Source organism: Coregonus clupeaformis, chromosome 11, assembly GCF_020615455.1.
Source record: "Coregonus clupeaformis isolate EN_2021a chromosome 11, ASM2061545v1, whole genome shotgun sequence".
Classification (NCBI taxonomy): Eukaryota; Metazoa; Chordata; class Actinopteri; order Salmoniformes; family Salmonidae; genus Coregonus; species Coregonus clupeaformis.
Window position 1 is genome coordinate 26,221,616 of NC_059202.1, and position 16,490 is coordinate 26,238,105.

The following is a 16,490-nucleotide window of genomic DNA, read 5'->3' on the forward strand; positions in this document are numbered from 1 at the left end:
CTTTGTCCAAAATAATCTCATCATGTAGGCTATACACACACTTTATATACAAGTTGTTGGCTAGAGCGCACATGCCAATACCAGAGTGGGCACATTCGCTATATAAATGCAAATTTCTTTGTGAGAAAACCATCAGTAGAGTTGAAAATGCGATGGAAACCATTTAACTATTCGGTACATGGGAATTTAACCGCAAAGTTATTTTTATGTGCAAGATGTCATCACGCACAGCCTTTTATTTCACAACAAGTACATTTTGATGGAAACTAATCTCTGGTGGGAAAATATTATTTTTATGTGGATTTTTGAATATTTGCATGAAAATCTGTCACCAATTGGATGGAAACCTAGCTACAGATTATCTTTGGAAAAGTATTGAGGGACAATCCTTAGATTTGGCAAAGTTAAACCACCCCAGCTCTCTAGCAAGTTCCATTTCTTAAATGCATGAACTGTTTTTTGACAAGCGCCCATTAACAAAATGTACAAAAAACACGAAATATTTTCAAAAACTCCATATGCATTTTTTTACCAAATAGGCTTATCAACATTAGACTGCAATTAAGTTTAGGTAAAGACACTGTAAACAATGGCAGAGAGCTCATGTTTGATTGAAACAGCAGTTATGAATACTTTGATGATGTATTCACTCTGTGTTGTAGCCTATAGTATAGAAATGTCACACTGTAAACCAGAGATATTTCCGCTATAGACAAAAAGCTTTATTTGTGTTTTTTTCTCATAGCTTTCCTTTGCCAAAACAAGAACATTTCATATGAAATCAAAACATGTTTTATCCACATTAAAACCAACAAAAAATAAATTGATCTGATAACCACACCATTTTCTTCACCTTTAAAAAAAATCATTACAGGACTACAAGTACCAGAATGCATTGTGATACAAGCAGGAAAACCACAACAACAATAGCAAACAGCTGACTTCTCTGTTTGACTGCAGAGGCTGGTACCCTCATTGCTCTAGTATTTCAAGGGTCTACATTATAATTTCATTTCACATATGAATAACTTCTGCTGCTTCTTTGAAAAGTAAAGTAAGAAATAACATGGAATAAAGTAAAATATAAAAGTTGTATTTAGCTCACTTTTTTCTGAAATGTAGTTTATTTTTGTGTTCCTTCGGATGTTCTCGGCCAGCTATCTTTAAATCGTCGGTCATGACCGTGGAGAGGAGTGTTCTATCACAAAGCCACAACATTATTCTCATACACTTCGGTCCCCCAGTCTTTTTCGCGAAACGGAAAAGTCAATTTTGTAAAGCGGAAGTGCTACTGAGATTCCAAACTCCCACTGGAGTTTTTTTGGGGCCATCTATCTCCCCATTTCTGTCCCCTTTAAGTGTACATGGAGGTCTGGCTCCCTTAGTGTTGCACAATACATGGGGAGCTCACATTGTCCATTCCCCTGGTGATGCCGGGCCCATGTCTCCAGAATGACCCAGCAGTCGACAGCCTTAGTACTGGGACTCAGACAAGAGGACCTGACATAGCAATGGGCATGTGTCAAACGGCGAAAACGTCACGCGGTGAAAACCTCACATTCAGAGCATGAGAGAGAGAGGGGTCAGAGAGAATGAGACATAGAGAGAGAGGGTAAAGAGAGAGAGAGAGAGAGAGAGAGAGAGAGAGAGAGAGAGAGAGAGAAAGAAGAGGGGTAGAGAGAGAGAGAGAAGAGGGGTAGAGAGAGAGAGAGAGAGAGAGAGAAGAGGGGTAGAGAGAGAGAGAGAAGAGGGGTAGAGAGAGAGAGAGAGAGAGAGAGAGAAGAGGGGTAGAGAGAGAGAGAGAGAGAGAAGAGGGGTAGAGAGAGAGTAGTGAGAATGAGAAAGAGAGCACCGCAGCATGAGATGGAGAGACTCGTTTTGAATTCAGCACCAGTGGAAAAAAGGCATTTGTTTGTTTTTACATAACATTCTTTTTTTTGTATGACAAATAGATCCTCTTTTTAAAAATTGTACACTGCCCTGTCCGGGATGGGACCCCTATGGCATGTTTGGGAGGGTCTACACAGAGCTCTATGGCTGCTTACGACCTCGTTGGAGAGCCACGACAGCGCCGTCCCACCCCCCTGTTCTCCCAGTATAAAAGTTAAACAAGTGTCTTTGGCAGATTTACAGAAAAGGTCCTCATCTACTCTGGGATGCTACTGCTAGAAATTGCAAAGACGTTAGAGACTGGTCAGAGACACGAGAGAGAGAGAGAGAGAGAGACACAGAGAGAGAGAGAGAGAGAGAGAGAGAGAGAGAGAGAGAGAGAGAGAGAGAGAGAGAGAGAGAGAGAGAGAAATAAAGAGAAGGTTCACCTTTGATCTATCACTGCAGGAGCCAAGGTGACAAAGAAATATACTACTGTACAATACACTGTAACAGAATGAACATGTACAAGTGGGACGCTATTGAGCATAATCAAAGCACAAAGACTCAAAGAGAAACACAAACAGTCCGAAGATGAAGATGCACATGAGAGAGTCCTTAAGTGGAGAAGACGTCGCTGTCGACGACAACAGTCACTGTCGACCATCGACCATCCAGACCAGTAGGAGGGGAGTTCGTGCTCAGTTCGGTTCAAAACACCCTCCATTTCCTGCACATCCCAACACTCCTCTGCAGCTGGGAGGCTGTTTTTGTAAGGACTTTAAGGGACTCCTTCCTGTCTTTAAGGGATTCCTTCCTGTCTTTAAGGGACTCCTGTCTTTAAGGGACTCCTTCCTGGTCCCCCAGGACTACTCCACTTAATCACCACCTGGACTTGAGCTGTGGGCTGAGGGTCAGAGGCCAGAGGTCATGAAGCAAGGGTTACGCTGAGGAGTTGGAGGGTTCTGGGTGGGGGGGAGGGAGGGAGGGAGGGGCAGTATGAGTTTACAGTGTCCAGATGGTGCATGTCGAGGGGATGAGGGTGGAGGGTGGAGGAGAGTGGACCGATATGAGAGGAGGAGAAGACAGGCGGGGGGAGATGGGGTGTGGAGGAGACATGTCTCCTTGCAGGGTTCAGAGGCGGAAGATTCAATGGGAAGTCGGGTGGGGGTGGGGTTCCGTTTCAAGGGGGGTACGGCCGGCGGGCCCAAGATGCTATGAGGAGGACAGGAGTAGCGTGAGCAGCATGGCCAGCATGAGGGAGAAGCAAGGGGCGGCCACGCAACAGCCACCGGTGCTGTCGTCTGTCAGGAAGGGCTCTGGGGACTCATACACTGAGTCATCTGAGAGAGAGAGAGAGAGACACAGAGAGAGAGACAGAGAGAGAGAGAGAGACAGAGAGACAGAGACAGAGACATAGACAGAGAGAGAGAGAGAGAGAGAGAGAGAGAGAGAGAGAGAGAGAGGTTATGCTTCAATCAGGTTGCAATATAATACAGTCAAATCCTTGTGCAGTTTCAATCTTGCTATATCTGGGCTTTGTCAAAAGCAAACACGGCAAAGTTGACGCCTTTTGGTTCTTTTCTTCTCCGTGACCCAGATCTGATCTGTCAGTACATACAAGTGTGATGTTGTTTGCACCTCTCACTTTCACTGACATCTCCAATGTCGACAAGGGCAGAGTGAGAAGCGTGTTGTTGACAGGTCTGTGCTGGGAGACTCGTCTTGAAGACACGAGTCACACCAATAGAGAGACAGCCAATCAAACAGTGGGCGGGGCCTAAACACTGCTCTGGTGTACGATGTCCATTTTAGGACACCCGAGGCTGAGGCTTAACAATGAAGGGTTGACAACTGACTCAAGGAGAGTTGAGGTGTGAGGCTGACGGTGTCTTAAAATGTACTCCGTACTAGCATATTTAACATTAGCTAAAACACCTCAGCTCTCTTTCCTTACAGCTCCCTCGAGGATCTCTATTTAACATTACTTTAATAGCTTTCTGATTTCCTGACTAAATATTAGTAGTAGGCTGTTTCCATTCTGCCAAAATATGGGGGGGGGTTGTGTTCTGGGAAAACCCAAGGTTAACCCCCGTCTCCCAAACAAGATTAGGATTTGGCCTTCTCAGAGCAGATGAAAATAAACAGCCACATAGCAGACTTAGGGAAAGGAATTTTGATAATGGTTTGGGCAGAGGCTGGATGGAGGCAAGGCCAGATTGTTTTGTATAATAAAGGTCTTAAACAGACAGGTCCCCACATTCTCCACCATACTGCAATTGTAAATATGCACACATACATATATACAGTTGAAGTCGGAAGTTTACATACACTGAGGTTGGAGTCATTAAAACTCGTTTTTTTAACCACTCCACACATTTCTTGTTAACAAACTATAGTTTTGGCAAGTCGGTTAGGACATCTACTTTGTGCATGACACAAGTAATTTTTACAACAATTGTTTACAGACAGATTATTTCACTTATAATTCACTGTATCACAATTCCAGTGGGTCAGAAGTTTACATACACTAAGTTGACTGTGCCTTTAAACAGCTTGGAAAATTCCAGAAAAGGATGTCATGGCTTTAGAAGCTTCTGATAGGCTAATTGACATAATTTGAGTCAATTGGAGGTGTACCTGTGGATGTATTTCAAGGCCTACCTTCAAACTCAGTGCCTCTTTGCTTGACATCATGGGAAAATCAAAAGAAATCAGCCAAGACCTCAGACAAAAAATTGTAGACCTCCACAAGTCTGGTTCATCATTGGGAGCAATTTCCACATGCCTGAAGGTACCACGTTCATCTGTACAAACAATAGTACGCAAGTATAAACACCATGGGACCACACAGCCGTCACACTGCTCAGGAAGAAGACGCGTTCTGTCTCCTAGAGAGGAACATACTTTGGTGCGAAAAGTGCAAATCAATCCCAGAACAACAGCAAAAGACCTTGTGAAGATGCTGGAGGAAACAGGTACAAAGTATCTATATCCACAGTAAAACAAGTCCTATATCGACATTACCTGAAAGGCCGTTCAGCAAGGAAAAAGCCACTGCTCCAAAACTGCCATAAAAAAGCCAGACTACGGTTTGCAACTGCACATGGGGACAAAGATCGTACTTTTTGGAGAAATGTCCTCTGGTCTGATGAAACAAAAATAGAACTGTTTGGCCATAATTACCATCGTTATGTTTGGAGGAAAAAGGTGGTCGCTTGCAAGCCGAAGAACACCATCCCAACCGTGAAGCACAGGGGTGGCAGCATCATGCTGTGGGGGTGCTTTGCTGCAGGAGGGACTGGTGCACTTCACAAAATAGATGGCATCATGAGGAAGGAAAATTATGAGGATATATTGAAGCAACATCTCAAGACATCAGTCAGGAAGTTAAAGCTTGGTCGCAAATGGGTCTTCCAAATAGACATTGACCCCAAGCATACTTCCAAAGTTGTGGCAAAATGGGTTAAGGACAACAAAGTCAAGGTATTGGAGTGGCCATCACAAAGCCCTGACCTCCTATAGAACATTTGTGGGCAGAACTGAAAAAGCGTGCGTGAGCAAGGAGGCCTACTAACCTGACTCAGTTACACCAGCTCTGTCAGGAGGAATGGGCCAAAATTAACCCAACTTATTGTGGGAAGCTTGTGGAAGGCTACCCGAAACGTTTGACCCAAGTTAAACAATTTAAAGGCAATGCTACCAAATACTAATTGAGTGTATGTAAACTTCTGACCCACTGGGAATGTGATGAAAGAAATAAAAGCTGAAATAAATCATTCTCTCTACTATTATTCTGATATTTCACATTCTTAAAATAAAGTGGTGATCCTAACTGACCTAAGACAGGGAATTTTTACTAGGATTAAATGTCAGGAATTGTGAAAAACTGAGTTTAAATGTATTTGGCTAAGGTGTATGTAAACTTCCGACTTCAACTGTGTGTATATATATAGTACCAGTCAGAAGTTTGGACACACCTACTCATTCAAGGGGGTTTTCTTCATTTTTCCTATTTTCTACACTGTAGAATAATAGTGAAGACATCAAAACTATGAAATAACATATGGAATCGTGTAGTATCCAAAAAAGTATTAAACAAATCAAAATATATTTTATATTTGAGATTCTTCAAATAGCCACCTGTTGCCTTGACGACAGCTTTGCACACTCTTGGCATTCTCTCAACCAGCTTCATGAGGTAGTCACCTGGAATGCATTTCAATTAACAGGTGTGCATTCTTAAAAGTTAATTTGTGGAATTTCTTTCCTTCTTAATGAGTTTGAGCCAATCAGTTATGTTGTGACAAGGTAGGGGGGTATACAGAAGATAGTCCTATTTGGTAAAAGACCAAGTCCATATTATGGCAAGAACAGATCAAATAAGCAAAGAGAAACGACAGTCCATCATTACTTTAAGACATAAATGTCATTCAATACGGAACATTTCAAGAACTTTGAAAGTTTCTTAAAGTGCAGTCTCAAAAACCATCAAGCGCTATGATGAAACTGGCTCTCATGAGGACCGCCACAGGAATGGAAGACCCAGAGTTACCTCTGCTGCAGAAGATAAGTTCATTAGAGTTACCAACCAGAAATTGCAGCCCAAATAAAAGCTTCACAGAGTTCAAGTAACAGACACATCTCAACATCAACTGTTCAGAGGAGACTGTGTGAATCAGGCCTTCATGGTCAAATTGCTGCAAAGAAACCATTACTAAAGGACACCAATCATAAGAATAAACTTGCTTGGGCTTTTGGTCAGGAGTCCAAATTTGAGATTTTTGGTTCCAACCGGTGTGTCTTTGTGAGACGCGGTGTGGGTGAACGGATGATCTCTGCAGGTTTATTACCCACCGTAAAGCATGGTGGAGGAGGTGTTATGGTGTGGGGGTGCTTTGCTGGTGACACTGTCTGTGATTTATTTAGAATTCAAGGCACACTTAACCAGGATGGCTACCACAGCATTCTGCAGCGATATGCCATCCCATCTGGTTTGGGCTTAGTGGGACTATCATTTGTTTTTCAACAGGACAATGACCCAACACACCTCCCAGCTGGGTAAGGGCTATTTTACCAAGAAGGAGAGTGATGGAGTGATGGAATTCCTGACTAAATATGGCACCGACAGAGAGGGCTGCCTCGTTTCTAGTCCTTTCATTGTTAGCCCAGAAAATCTTAAGCGTAATTATATACAGCCGAGAAGAACTATTGGATATCAGAGCGGCGTCAACTTAGTAGCACTACGACCAGGAATACGACTTTCCCATAGAGGATCCTTTGTTCGCACCACCCAGGGCATTTGAACTGATTCCAGAGGCCGACCGACTTAGGAGGCGCGCACACCACCCATCGCTTCCGATTATATTACTCGCTAATGTCCAGTCCCTAGACAACAAAGTGGATGAGATCAGAGCAAGGGTTGCTTTCCATAGAGACATCAGGGATCGTAACATACTCTGTTTCACAGAAACATTGTTCTCTCGGGATATACTGTCCATGTCCATACAGCCATCTGAGTTCTCAGTACATTGTGCCGACAGGAATAAACATCTCTCTGGGAAGAAGAGAGGTGGGGGGTTATGTTTCATTACTAACGACTCATGGTGTAATTGTAACAACATACAGGAACTCAAGTCATTTTGTTCACCCGACCTAGAATTCCTCACAATCAAATGCCGACCGTATTATCTCCCAAGAGAATTCTCTTCGGTTATAGTCACGGCCATGTATATTCCCCCTCAAGCCAATACCACGACGGCCCTCAAGGAACTCCACTGGACTTTATGCAAACTGGAAACCATTTATCCTGAGGCTGCATTTATTGTAGCTGAGGATTTTAACAGTATATTGACTGTAGCACTTGCGCTGGAAAAATGCGCGACCATTGTTACACTCATTTCCGCTATGCATACAAGGCTCTCCTTTCGGCAAATCTGACTACGACTCCATTTTGCTCCTCCCTTCCTATAGGCAGAAACTCAAAGCAGGAAGCACCCGTGATTAGGACTATTCAGCGCTGGTCTGACCAATCGGAGTCCACGCTTCAAGATTGTTTTGATTAAGCAGACTGGGATATGTTCCGGGTAGCCTCTGAGAATAATATAGACGTATACGCTGATTCGGTGAGTGGGTTTATAAGGAAGTGTATAGGAGATGTCGTACCCACTGTGACTATTAAAACCTACCCTAACCAGAAACCGTGGATACATGGCAGCATTCGTGAAAAACTGAAAGCACGAACCACCGCATTTAACCATGGCAAGGTGGCAGAATACAAACAGAGTGGTTGTTCCCTCTGCAAGGCAATCAAACAGGCAAAATGTCAATATCGATACAAAGTGGAGTCGCAATTCAACGGCTCAGACACGAGACGTATGTGGCAGGGTTTACAGACAATCACGGAATACAATAGGAAAACCAGCCACGTCGCGGACACCGACGTCTTGCTGCCAGACAAGCTAAACAAGTTCTTTGCCCGCTTTGAGGATAACACAGTGCCACCGACGCGGCCAGCTACCAAAGACTGTGGGCTCTCCTTCTCCGTGGCTGACGTGAGTAAGACATTTAAACGTGTTAACCCTCGCAAGGCTGCCAGCCCTGACGGTATTCCTAGCCGCGTCCTCAGAGCATACGGAGACCAGCTGGCTGGAGTGTTTACGGACATATTCAATCTCTCCCTATCCCAGTCTGCTGTCCCCACATGCTTCAAGATGGCCACCATTGTTCCTGTACCCAAGAATGCAAAGGTAACTGAACTAAATGACTATCGCCCTGTAGCACTCACTTCTGTCATCATGAAGTGCTTTGAGAGACTAGTCAATGATAATATCACCTCCACCTTACCTGTCACCCTAGACCCACTTCAATTTGCATACCGCCCCAATAAGTCCACAGGCGATGCAATCGCCATCACACTGCACACTGCGCTATCCCATCTGGACAAGAGAAATACCTATGTAAGAATGCTGTTCATTGACTATAGCTCAGCATTCAACACCATAGTACCCTCCAAGCTCATTATCAAGCTTGAGGCCCTGGGTCTCAACCCTGCCCTGTGCAATTGCCTCCTGGACTTCCTGACGGGCCGCCCCCAGGTGGTGAAGGTAGGAAACAACATCTCCACTTCGCTGATCCTCAACACAGGGGCCCCACAAGGGTGTGTGCTCAGCCCCCTCCTGTACTCCCTGTTCACCTATGACTGCGTAGCCATGCACGCCTCCAACTCAATCATCAAGTTTGCAGACGACACAACAGTAGTAGGCTTGATTACCAACAACAATGAGACAGCCTACAGGGAGGAGGTGAGGGCTTTCGGAGTGTGGTGTCAGGAAAATAAACTCTCACTCAACGTAAAAAAAAACTAAGGAGATGATCGTGGACTTCAGGAAACAGCAGAGGGAGTACCCCCCTATCCACATCAACGGGACAGCTTTGGAGAAGGTGGAACGTTTTAAGTTCCTTGGCGTACATATCAGTGACAAACTGAAAACAGACAGTGTTGTGAAGAAGGCGCAACAGCGTCTCTTCAACCTCAGGAGGCTGAATAAATTTGGCCCGTCACCTAAAACCCTCACAAACTTTTACAGATGCACAATTGAGAGCATCCTGTCGGGCTGTATTACCGCCTGGTACGGCAACTGCACAGCCCACAACCGCAGGGCTCTCCAGAGGGTGGTGCGGTCACCAGAGGCAAACTATCTGCACTCCAGGACACCTACAGCACCCGATGTCACAGGAAGGCCAAAAAGAGAATCAAGGACAACTACCACCAGAGCCACTGCCTGTTCACCCCGCTATCATCCAGAAGGCGAGGACAGTACAGGTGCATCAATGCTGGCACCGAGAGACTGAAAAACAGCTTCTATCTCAAGGCCATCAGACTGTTAAACAGCCATCACAAGCACAGAGAGGCCGCTGCCTACATACAGACTTGAAAATCACTGGCCACTTTAATAAATGGAACACTAGTCACTTTAATAATGCCACTTTAATGTCTTGCATTACCCATCGTATATGTATATACTGTATTCTATACTATCTATTGCATCTTAGACTATGCCACTCTGATAATGATAATGACATTGCTCATCCATATATTTATATATTCTTATTCCATTCCTTTACTTAGATTTGTGTGTATTAGGTTTTTGTTGTAGAACTGTTAGATATGACTTGCTAGATATTGCTGCACTGTCGGAACTAGAAACACAAGCATTTCACTACACTCGCAATAACATCTGCTAACCATGTGTATGTGACCAATACATTTGATTTGATTTGATGACCTGGGCTCCACAATCCCCTGACCTCAACCAAATTTAAACGGTTTGGGATGAGCCAACAAGTGCTCAGCATATGTGGGAACTCCTTCAAGACCGTTGGAAAAGCATACCAGGTGAAGCTGGTTGAGAGAATTCCAAGAGTGTGCAAAGTTGTCATCAAGGCATAGGGTGGCTATTTGAAGAATCTCAAATATAAAATGTATTTTGATTTGTTTAACACTTTTTTGGTTAATACATGATTCCATATGTGTTATTTCATAGTTTTGATGTATTCACTATTATTCTACAATGTAAAAAAAATTTAAAATAAAGAAAAACCCTTGAATGAGTAGGTGTGTCCAAACTTTGGACTGGTACTGTATATATATATTTCACAATCTCTAACCCACACAGGATCTGTCCGGCCTATGGAAATGCAACTCCCAACTTCCAAGCTAACCCACATCAAAATCCACCCGTGAATCCTGACATAATCACGGAATCCAATAAATGCTTTTGTCCTCCAGATATTCAAATAGAGAGAGCGGTGCACATTATTTGTGCAGACAAGCTTTTGTTTTAAGAAAGAGCCAGAGCTCGTAACTATGTAAATATAACATTCAACAATCAATCATCAGCCACTGGTTGGTTATACACTAGAGTATTTTTTGTGTTTATTTTTAACAGTGTACTATTTATTATAAATGCTAAGGTAATTGAAATGTGCCTATAGCATAGGATTCCCTATAGGATTCATATTTACTACGATGTTTACATACCGTATACAATGTAATTGTGTGTTCAAACAATACATCTTATGATTCAATTACACTATAACACATAAGGAGCAAAAAATAAAGACAAAAATGCTATCATGCTAATAAGCCATGGCAACAAAAGAGAACGACAATTGAAACGTTCCATAATATGATTTTTATTGTCCATATCATAATATTTTAACTGCCGTGTGAAATTGATCATCTCTAACATGTTTATTCACAATTGTACAGAGATAATGAAATGACACGACAAGTCGGGTTAAACTCCAAATGAAAATCCCCAAAGACATTACTCAGCAAATGACACTGTTCCAAATATTGACACAGTAGTGTGAATTGTGAGTTTAATACCTTTCCTTTTCTACAAAGGCTTTGTACAAATAGCTTAAAATGAATGAATGCCTTCTGTGAGTCGGAAAAGGAACATACAACTGCAGGCGGACAACTCTTTTTTTGCCTTCATCGAGCTGCCTTTAAAATCAACTCGATAAACGAACAGCTGAAATTAAACCTCTCCATTCAAATCCCTACAACAATGCATATGGAAAGGACTACAGTACAAGAGCACAACATATACACTATAATTTTTTAAAATAAATGTAACCCCTATTTTACCAGGTAGGTTGACTGCGAACACATTCTAATTTACAGCAACGACCTGGGGAATAGTTACAGAGGAGAGGAGGGGGGATGAATGAGCCAATTGGAAGCTGGGGATGATTAGGTGGCCATGATGGTATGAGGGCCAGATTGGGCCGTACCTTGTGGGTACATCACAATTACTCCATAGTGACCCGTATGGTTTTGTAACCTAAACACATTGTATGTGTATTACCATACCTCAGGAGCTTTACTACATCAAATTGTAATTGAAAGAGCAGTGGAGAACGTCACCTCACACCAAAGCTGGTTTTAGGTTAAGTCAACTTTAAACCTCATGTTTATGGTAGGGCTGGGACGATACCAGTATCACTATATTTTTTCCATGGCAAAAATAAAAACACGAAGCAGAGCTATTTGGTCCTTTAAAACCTGCTTTATGTCAAATATTGTGTGTTATAGCTTGGAAAATAACTTCCAGTGACTGGATGACAACATAATGGCGTTTGTTTCCAACATTAGGGCTGTTTTCCTAAAGTTAAATCTGCTTCGTGTTTTGTTTGCTTGCCACGATACTAACGAGTATCATGACACTGGTATCGTCCCAGCCCTAGTTTATGGCCAGTACCTGCTCTGGTGCCTGCTTCAGCGACTTGTAAAATGGGCCCGCAACAGATCTCTGTGGGACACCACAGCATCGGGCTTTGGTGAATGATGACTAGTTGGAGGTCAAAGTTAGGATCATTATCTGGCCCTCGTCAGATGAATTATTTCCACCAGACTGTGAGGGCAGCAGCATCTACCTCTGACTGCAGTGTGTGTGTGTGTGTGTGTGTGTGTGTGTGTGTGTGTGTGTGTGTCTGTCTGTCTGTCTGTATGTGTTTTGTTACAGAGTCCTAGTGGTTTAACTCAAAAGGGCTGGGATCCAAAGCAGTCCTAAATAGGGGTCTGGATGATAGTGTGCTGAGCAAAGACAGAGATGGAACGAAGGTTTACCCTCATCAATCACCAAGCAGATGGCTTTGCAGGTTAGGTTCTGACCCACAGGTGGTCCTGCTGTTTGTCTTCCCTGGGTTAATATGGGTTCAGAATGAGAGATGTGGAACTATGCTGGGAAAGACTAGTACGAGAGTTCACACATTTCAGTGCTCTCCAAGTGCTTGGGAGAGTGTCGCATGAAAAACTGCCTTGCCTCTTTGGTAAAAATGTGAACCATCTGTCTGATACGTTAACACATTTCTATCTATTTGTAGACATTAATACATATGGATGCCTATACAGCAATATAATGCACAATGGGTGTGATGGAAAGCTCTACAACTTAATTGAACGTGTTGCTGCCTCTTTTGCTGACTATAACCATTCTTAACAAGGCAGAATGAATGGCAAAGTTAGAAAGAGAAAGATGTTTTTGTCCTGAACAAAGGCCAGTGAAACTAAAATGGAGTGTAAGCTATTTCATAACGACATTCCCTAAAGACTGGATAGAGAAGAAAATACTCACTTGTGGGCTTGACATAGACTTTCAACTTCAAACAGGGTTTCCCAACAAGGTTAGGATGTGGAGACGCTGGAACGAGAGAGAGGAGAGAGAGAGAGAGAGAGAGAGAGAGAGAGAGAGAGAGAGAGAGAGAGAGAGAGAGAGAGAGAGAGAGAGAGAGGCATGTGTTTGTTAATGAATAACACATTCAGCAGCAGTTTTCTAATCAAATCTCTGAGAAAATAGCTCAAATTATACGGCCTGGGAAGAACGGTAAGTATGTTTCATTAGAGGGCTATAACTGAAATGTACCCTATCCTCATTGGACCCAGATTTCACAGAGGTGATCCATCAGATACTCATTTCAGTCCTCTTTCAGTCTCCCCGCAAAATTAATCCACACCATTTTATTAGCAACCCAGTTGAGGGGCAGTATCCAATTATGTGTGAAAACAACAGTGGCCATCTTGGTAGAAGAATTTGGGTGCCAGAAGTCAAGTTTGTAAACCTGAGGAGTTTTTGACCCTTGTCTTCTTGTGTAACCCTGTCCCTCTGACATTGCCACCACAGTTGGAACATGGAACACCGTGGTGGCCAGGTGCTGCATGTCCTGAGACGTTAGTCTCGCTCGCTAATCACTTTGCAGGCTGTTACTGTGACTGGGAGTGCTAGGAACAAAACTCCACTACTCCACAGTCCAAGTGCCTCAGCTTACTCACACACCATATGGCTCAGTAAGGAAAAACAACAAGCAACTCGATGCAACCTCTGATATGCTAATAGCATCACTAGAAACAACCAAAACACCACAGCATCGGGAATAGCCAAAGAAAGAATAGCCAGACTGCTAAATAGAACATGAACGGTACCCGAACTATCTGCACTGACTCTATCTTGCACTGATCCTATACACACTCACTAGACTATATATACACACCATGTACACACTCACTCACAGACACTACATTGACACAAAACCCACACACATTCACATACATTATACGCACACAAAGACATAACACACGCATACCGACTCAACACAAACACACTTTTACACTCATCATTTGCTGCTGCTACTCTGTTCTTTATTTTACGCGTATTATTATCTATCCTGATGCCTAGTCACATTGCCCTGCCTTCATCTACATATCTACCTCAAGTACCTCTGCACATTGATCTGGTACTGGTACTCCCTGTATATAGCTCCACATTGATCTGGTACTGGTACTCCCTGTATATAGCTCCACATTGATCTGGTACTGGTACTCCCTGTATATAGCTTCACATTGATCTGGTACTGGTACTCCCTGTATATAGCTCCACATTGATCTGGTACTGGTACTCCCTGTATATAGCTCCACATTGATCTGGTACTGGTACTCCCTGTATATAGCTCCACATTGATCTGGTACTGGTACTCCCTGTATATAGCTCCACATTGATCTGGTACTGGTACTCCCTGTATATAGCTCCACATTGATCTGGTACTGGTACTCCCTGTATATAGCTCCACATTGATCTGGTACTGGTACTCCCTGTATATAGCTCCACATTGATCTGGTACTGGTACTCCTGTATATAGCTTCACATTGATCTGGTACTGGTACTCCCTGTATATAGCTCCACATTGATCTGGTACTGGTACTCCCTGTATATAGCTCCACATTGATCTGGTACTGGTACTCCCTGTATATAGCTCCACATTGATCTGGTACTGGTACTCCCTGTATATAGCTCCACATTGATCTGGTACTGGTACTCCCTGTATATAGCTCCACATTGATCTGGTACTGGTACTCCCTGTATATAGCTCCATTCTTGTGTATTTTATTTTATTCCTTGTTTCTATTTTTATTTTATTATTTTAAACTGCATTGTTGGGATGGCTCGTAAGCAAGCATTTCACGGTAAAGTCTACACCAGTTGAAATAACATTTGATTTGACTTTGGGCCACAGGAGGTTGGTGGCACCTTAATTGGTGAGGATGGGCTCGTGGTAATGGCTGGAGCGGAATGGGTGGAATGGTAACAAATACATCAAACATGGTTTCCATGTGTTTAATGCCATTCCATACGCTCTGTTCCAGCAATTGTTATGAGCCGTCCTCCCCTCAGCAGCCTCCACTGCTTTGGGCGTAGTGCTGCATTCTTAACCTTGGAAAACCATTTTGTCCAGTCAAAAGTGTACTTTTTTGTGCCCAAAATGGAAGGCAGCACTTTCGTAATTTCACTGTAGCGAATTCTGTTTTATTTTGATTCTCGGTATCCATAAAACAACACTGTTTTATTCAAAACAAATAACAGGCACCAAAATCGCCACTTTCTTGCATCAGCATTATTGGTAATTGGTCTTTTAAACACGGTGGGGAATCAGTTCAGATGGGGAAAAGGTGTTTGGTTGGGGTTCGGGGTGTGTGTGTTTATTTGGGTTTGTATTTGAGTGTGCATATTTGGTATTTGCGCCTGAGTGCACATGGGGTGGAGAGGGGAGTGGAGAGAGGGTTGTTGTTGGCAGTGACGGAGCAGTCTGGACCGTGTGTGTGTGTGTGTGTATGGGGTATATGGAAATGCAGATGAATAGGGGTCTGATAGGGTACGTTGAATGCCACCTCTAGCCCTCCATCAGCTCTGGGAGCTTGGGGTAGAGGGGTAGGGAGGTAGAGGGGTAGAGGAGAGTAGTGGGGTAGAGGGGTAGAGGGGTAGGGTAGAGGGTTGGGGGGGTAGAGGGTGTAGAGGGGTAGAGGAGGGTAGGGGGTAAGGGGATAGAGGGGTAGGGGTAGAAGGGTAGGGGGTAGAGGGGTAGGGGGGTAGAGGAGGGTAGGGGGTAGGGGGTTAGAGGGGGTAGGGGTAGAGGGGTGGAGGGGTAGAGGAGGGTAGGGGGTAGGGGGTTAGAGGGTAGGGGGTAGAGGAGGGTAGGGGGGTAGAGGGGTGGGGGTAGAGGGGTAGGGGGTAGAGGGGGTAGGGGGTAGGGGGTTGAGGGGTAGGGGGTAGAGGGGTAGGGGTAGAGGGTAGGGGGTAGAGGGGTAGGGGATAGAGGGGTAGGGTAGAAGGGTAGGGGGTAGAGGGGTAGAGGGTTAGAGGGGTAGGGGGTAGAGGGGTAGGGGGTTAGAGGGGTAGGGTAATAATAATAATAATAATAATATGCCATTTAGCAGACGCTTTTATCCAAAGCGACTTACAGTCATGCGTGCATACATTTTTTTTTTTTGTGTATGTGTGGTCCCGGGGATCGAACCCACTACCTTGGCGTTACAAGCGCCGCGCTCTACCAGCTGAGCTACAGAGGACCACTAGAGGGGTAGGGGGTAGGGGGTTAGAGGGTAGGGGGTAGAGGGGTAGGGGGGTAGAGGGGGTAGGGGTAGAGGGGTGAGGGGTAGAGGGGTAGGGGGTAGGGGGGTAGGGGGGTTAGAGGGGTAGGGGGGTAGAGGGGTAGGGGGTAGAGGGGTAGGGGATAGGGGGGTAGGGGTAGAGGGGTAGGGGGTAGAGGGGGTAGAGGAG

The 16,490-nt window shown here is 44.1% G+C and overlaps 1 protein-coding gene across 1 annotated transcript in view; it reads right to left on the reverse strand.

Moving 5' to 3' along the window:
* Positions 1 to 1,774: 1,774 nt before the first annotated feature.
* LOC121576452 (ephrin-A2-like) overlaps positions 1,775 to 16,490 on the reverse strand; it is a 201,857-nt gene continuing 187,141 nt past the window's right edge. The window contains exons 3-4 of the mRNA XM_041889603.2: positions 13,017 to 13,082; positions 1,775 to 3,212 (exon numbers count right to left, since the gene is read on the reverse strand). Of these exons, the coding sequence (XP_041745537.1) occupies positions 3,085 to 3,212; positions 13,017 to 13,082 (194 nt within the window). The 3' untranslated portion in view covers positions 1,775 to 3,084. The remainder of the gene's footprint in view (positions 3,213 to 13,016; positions 13,083 to 16,490) is intronic.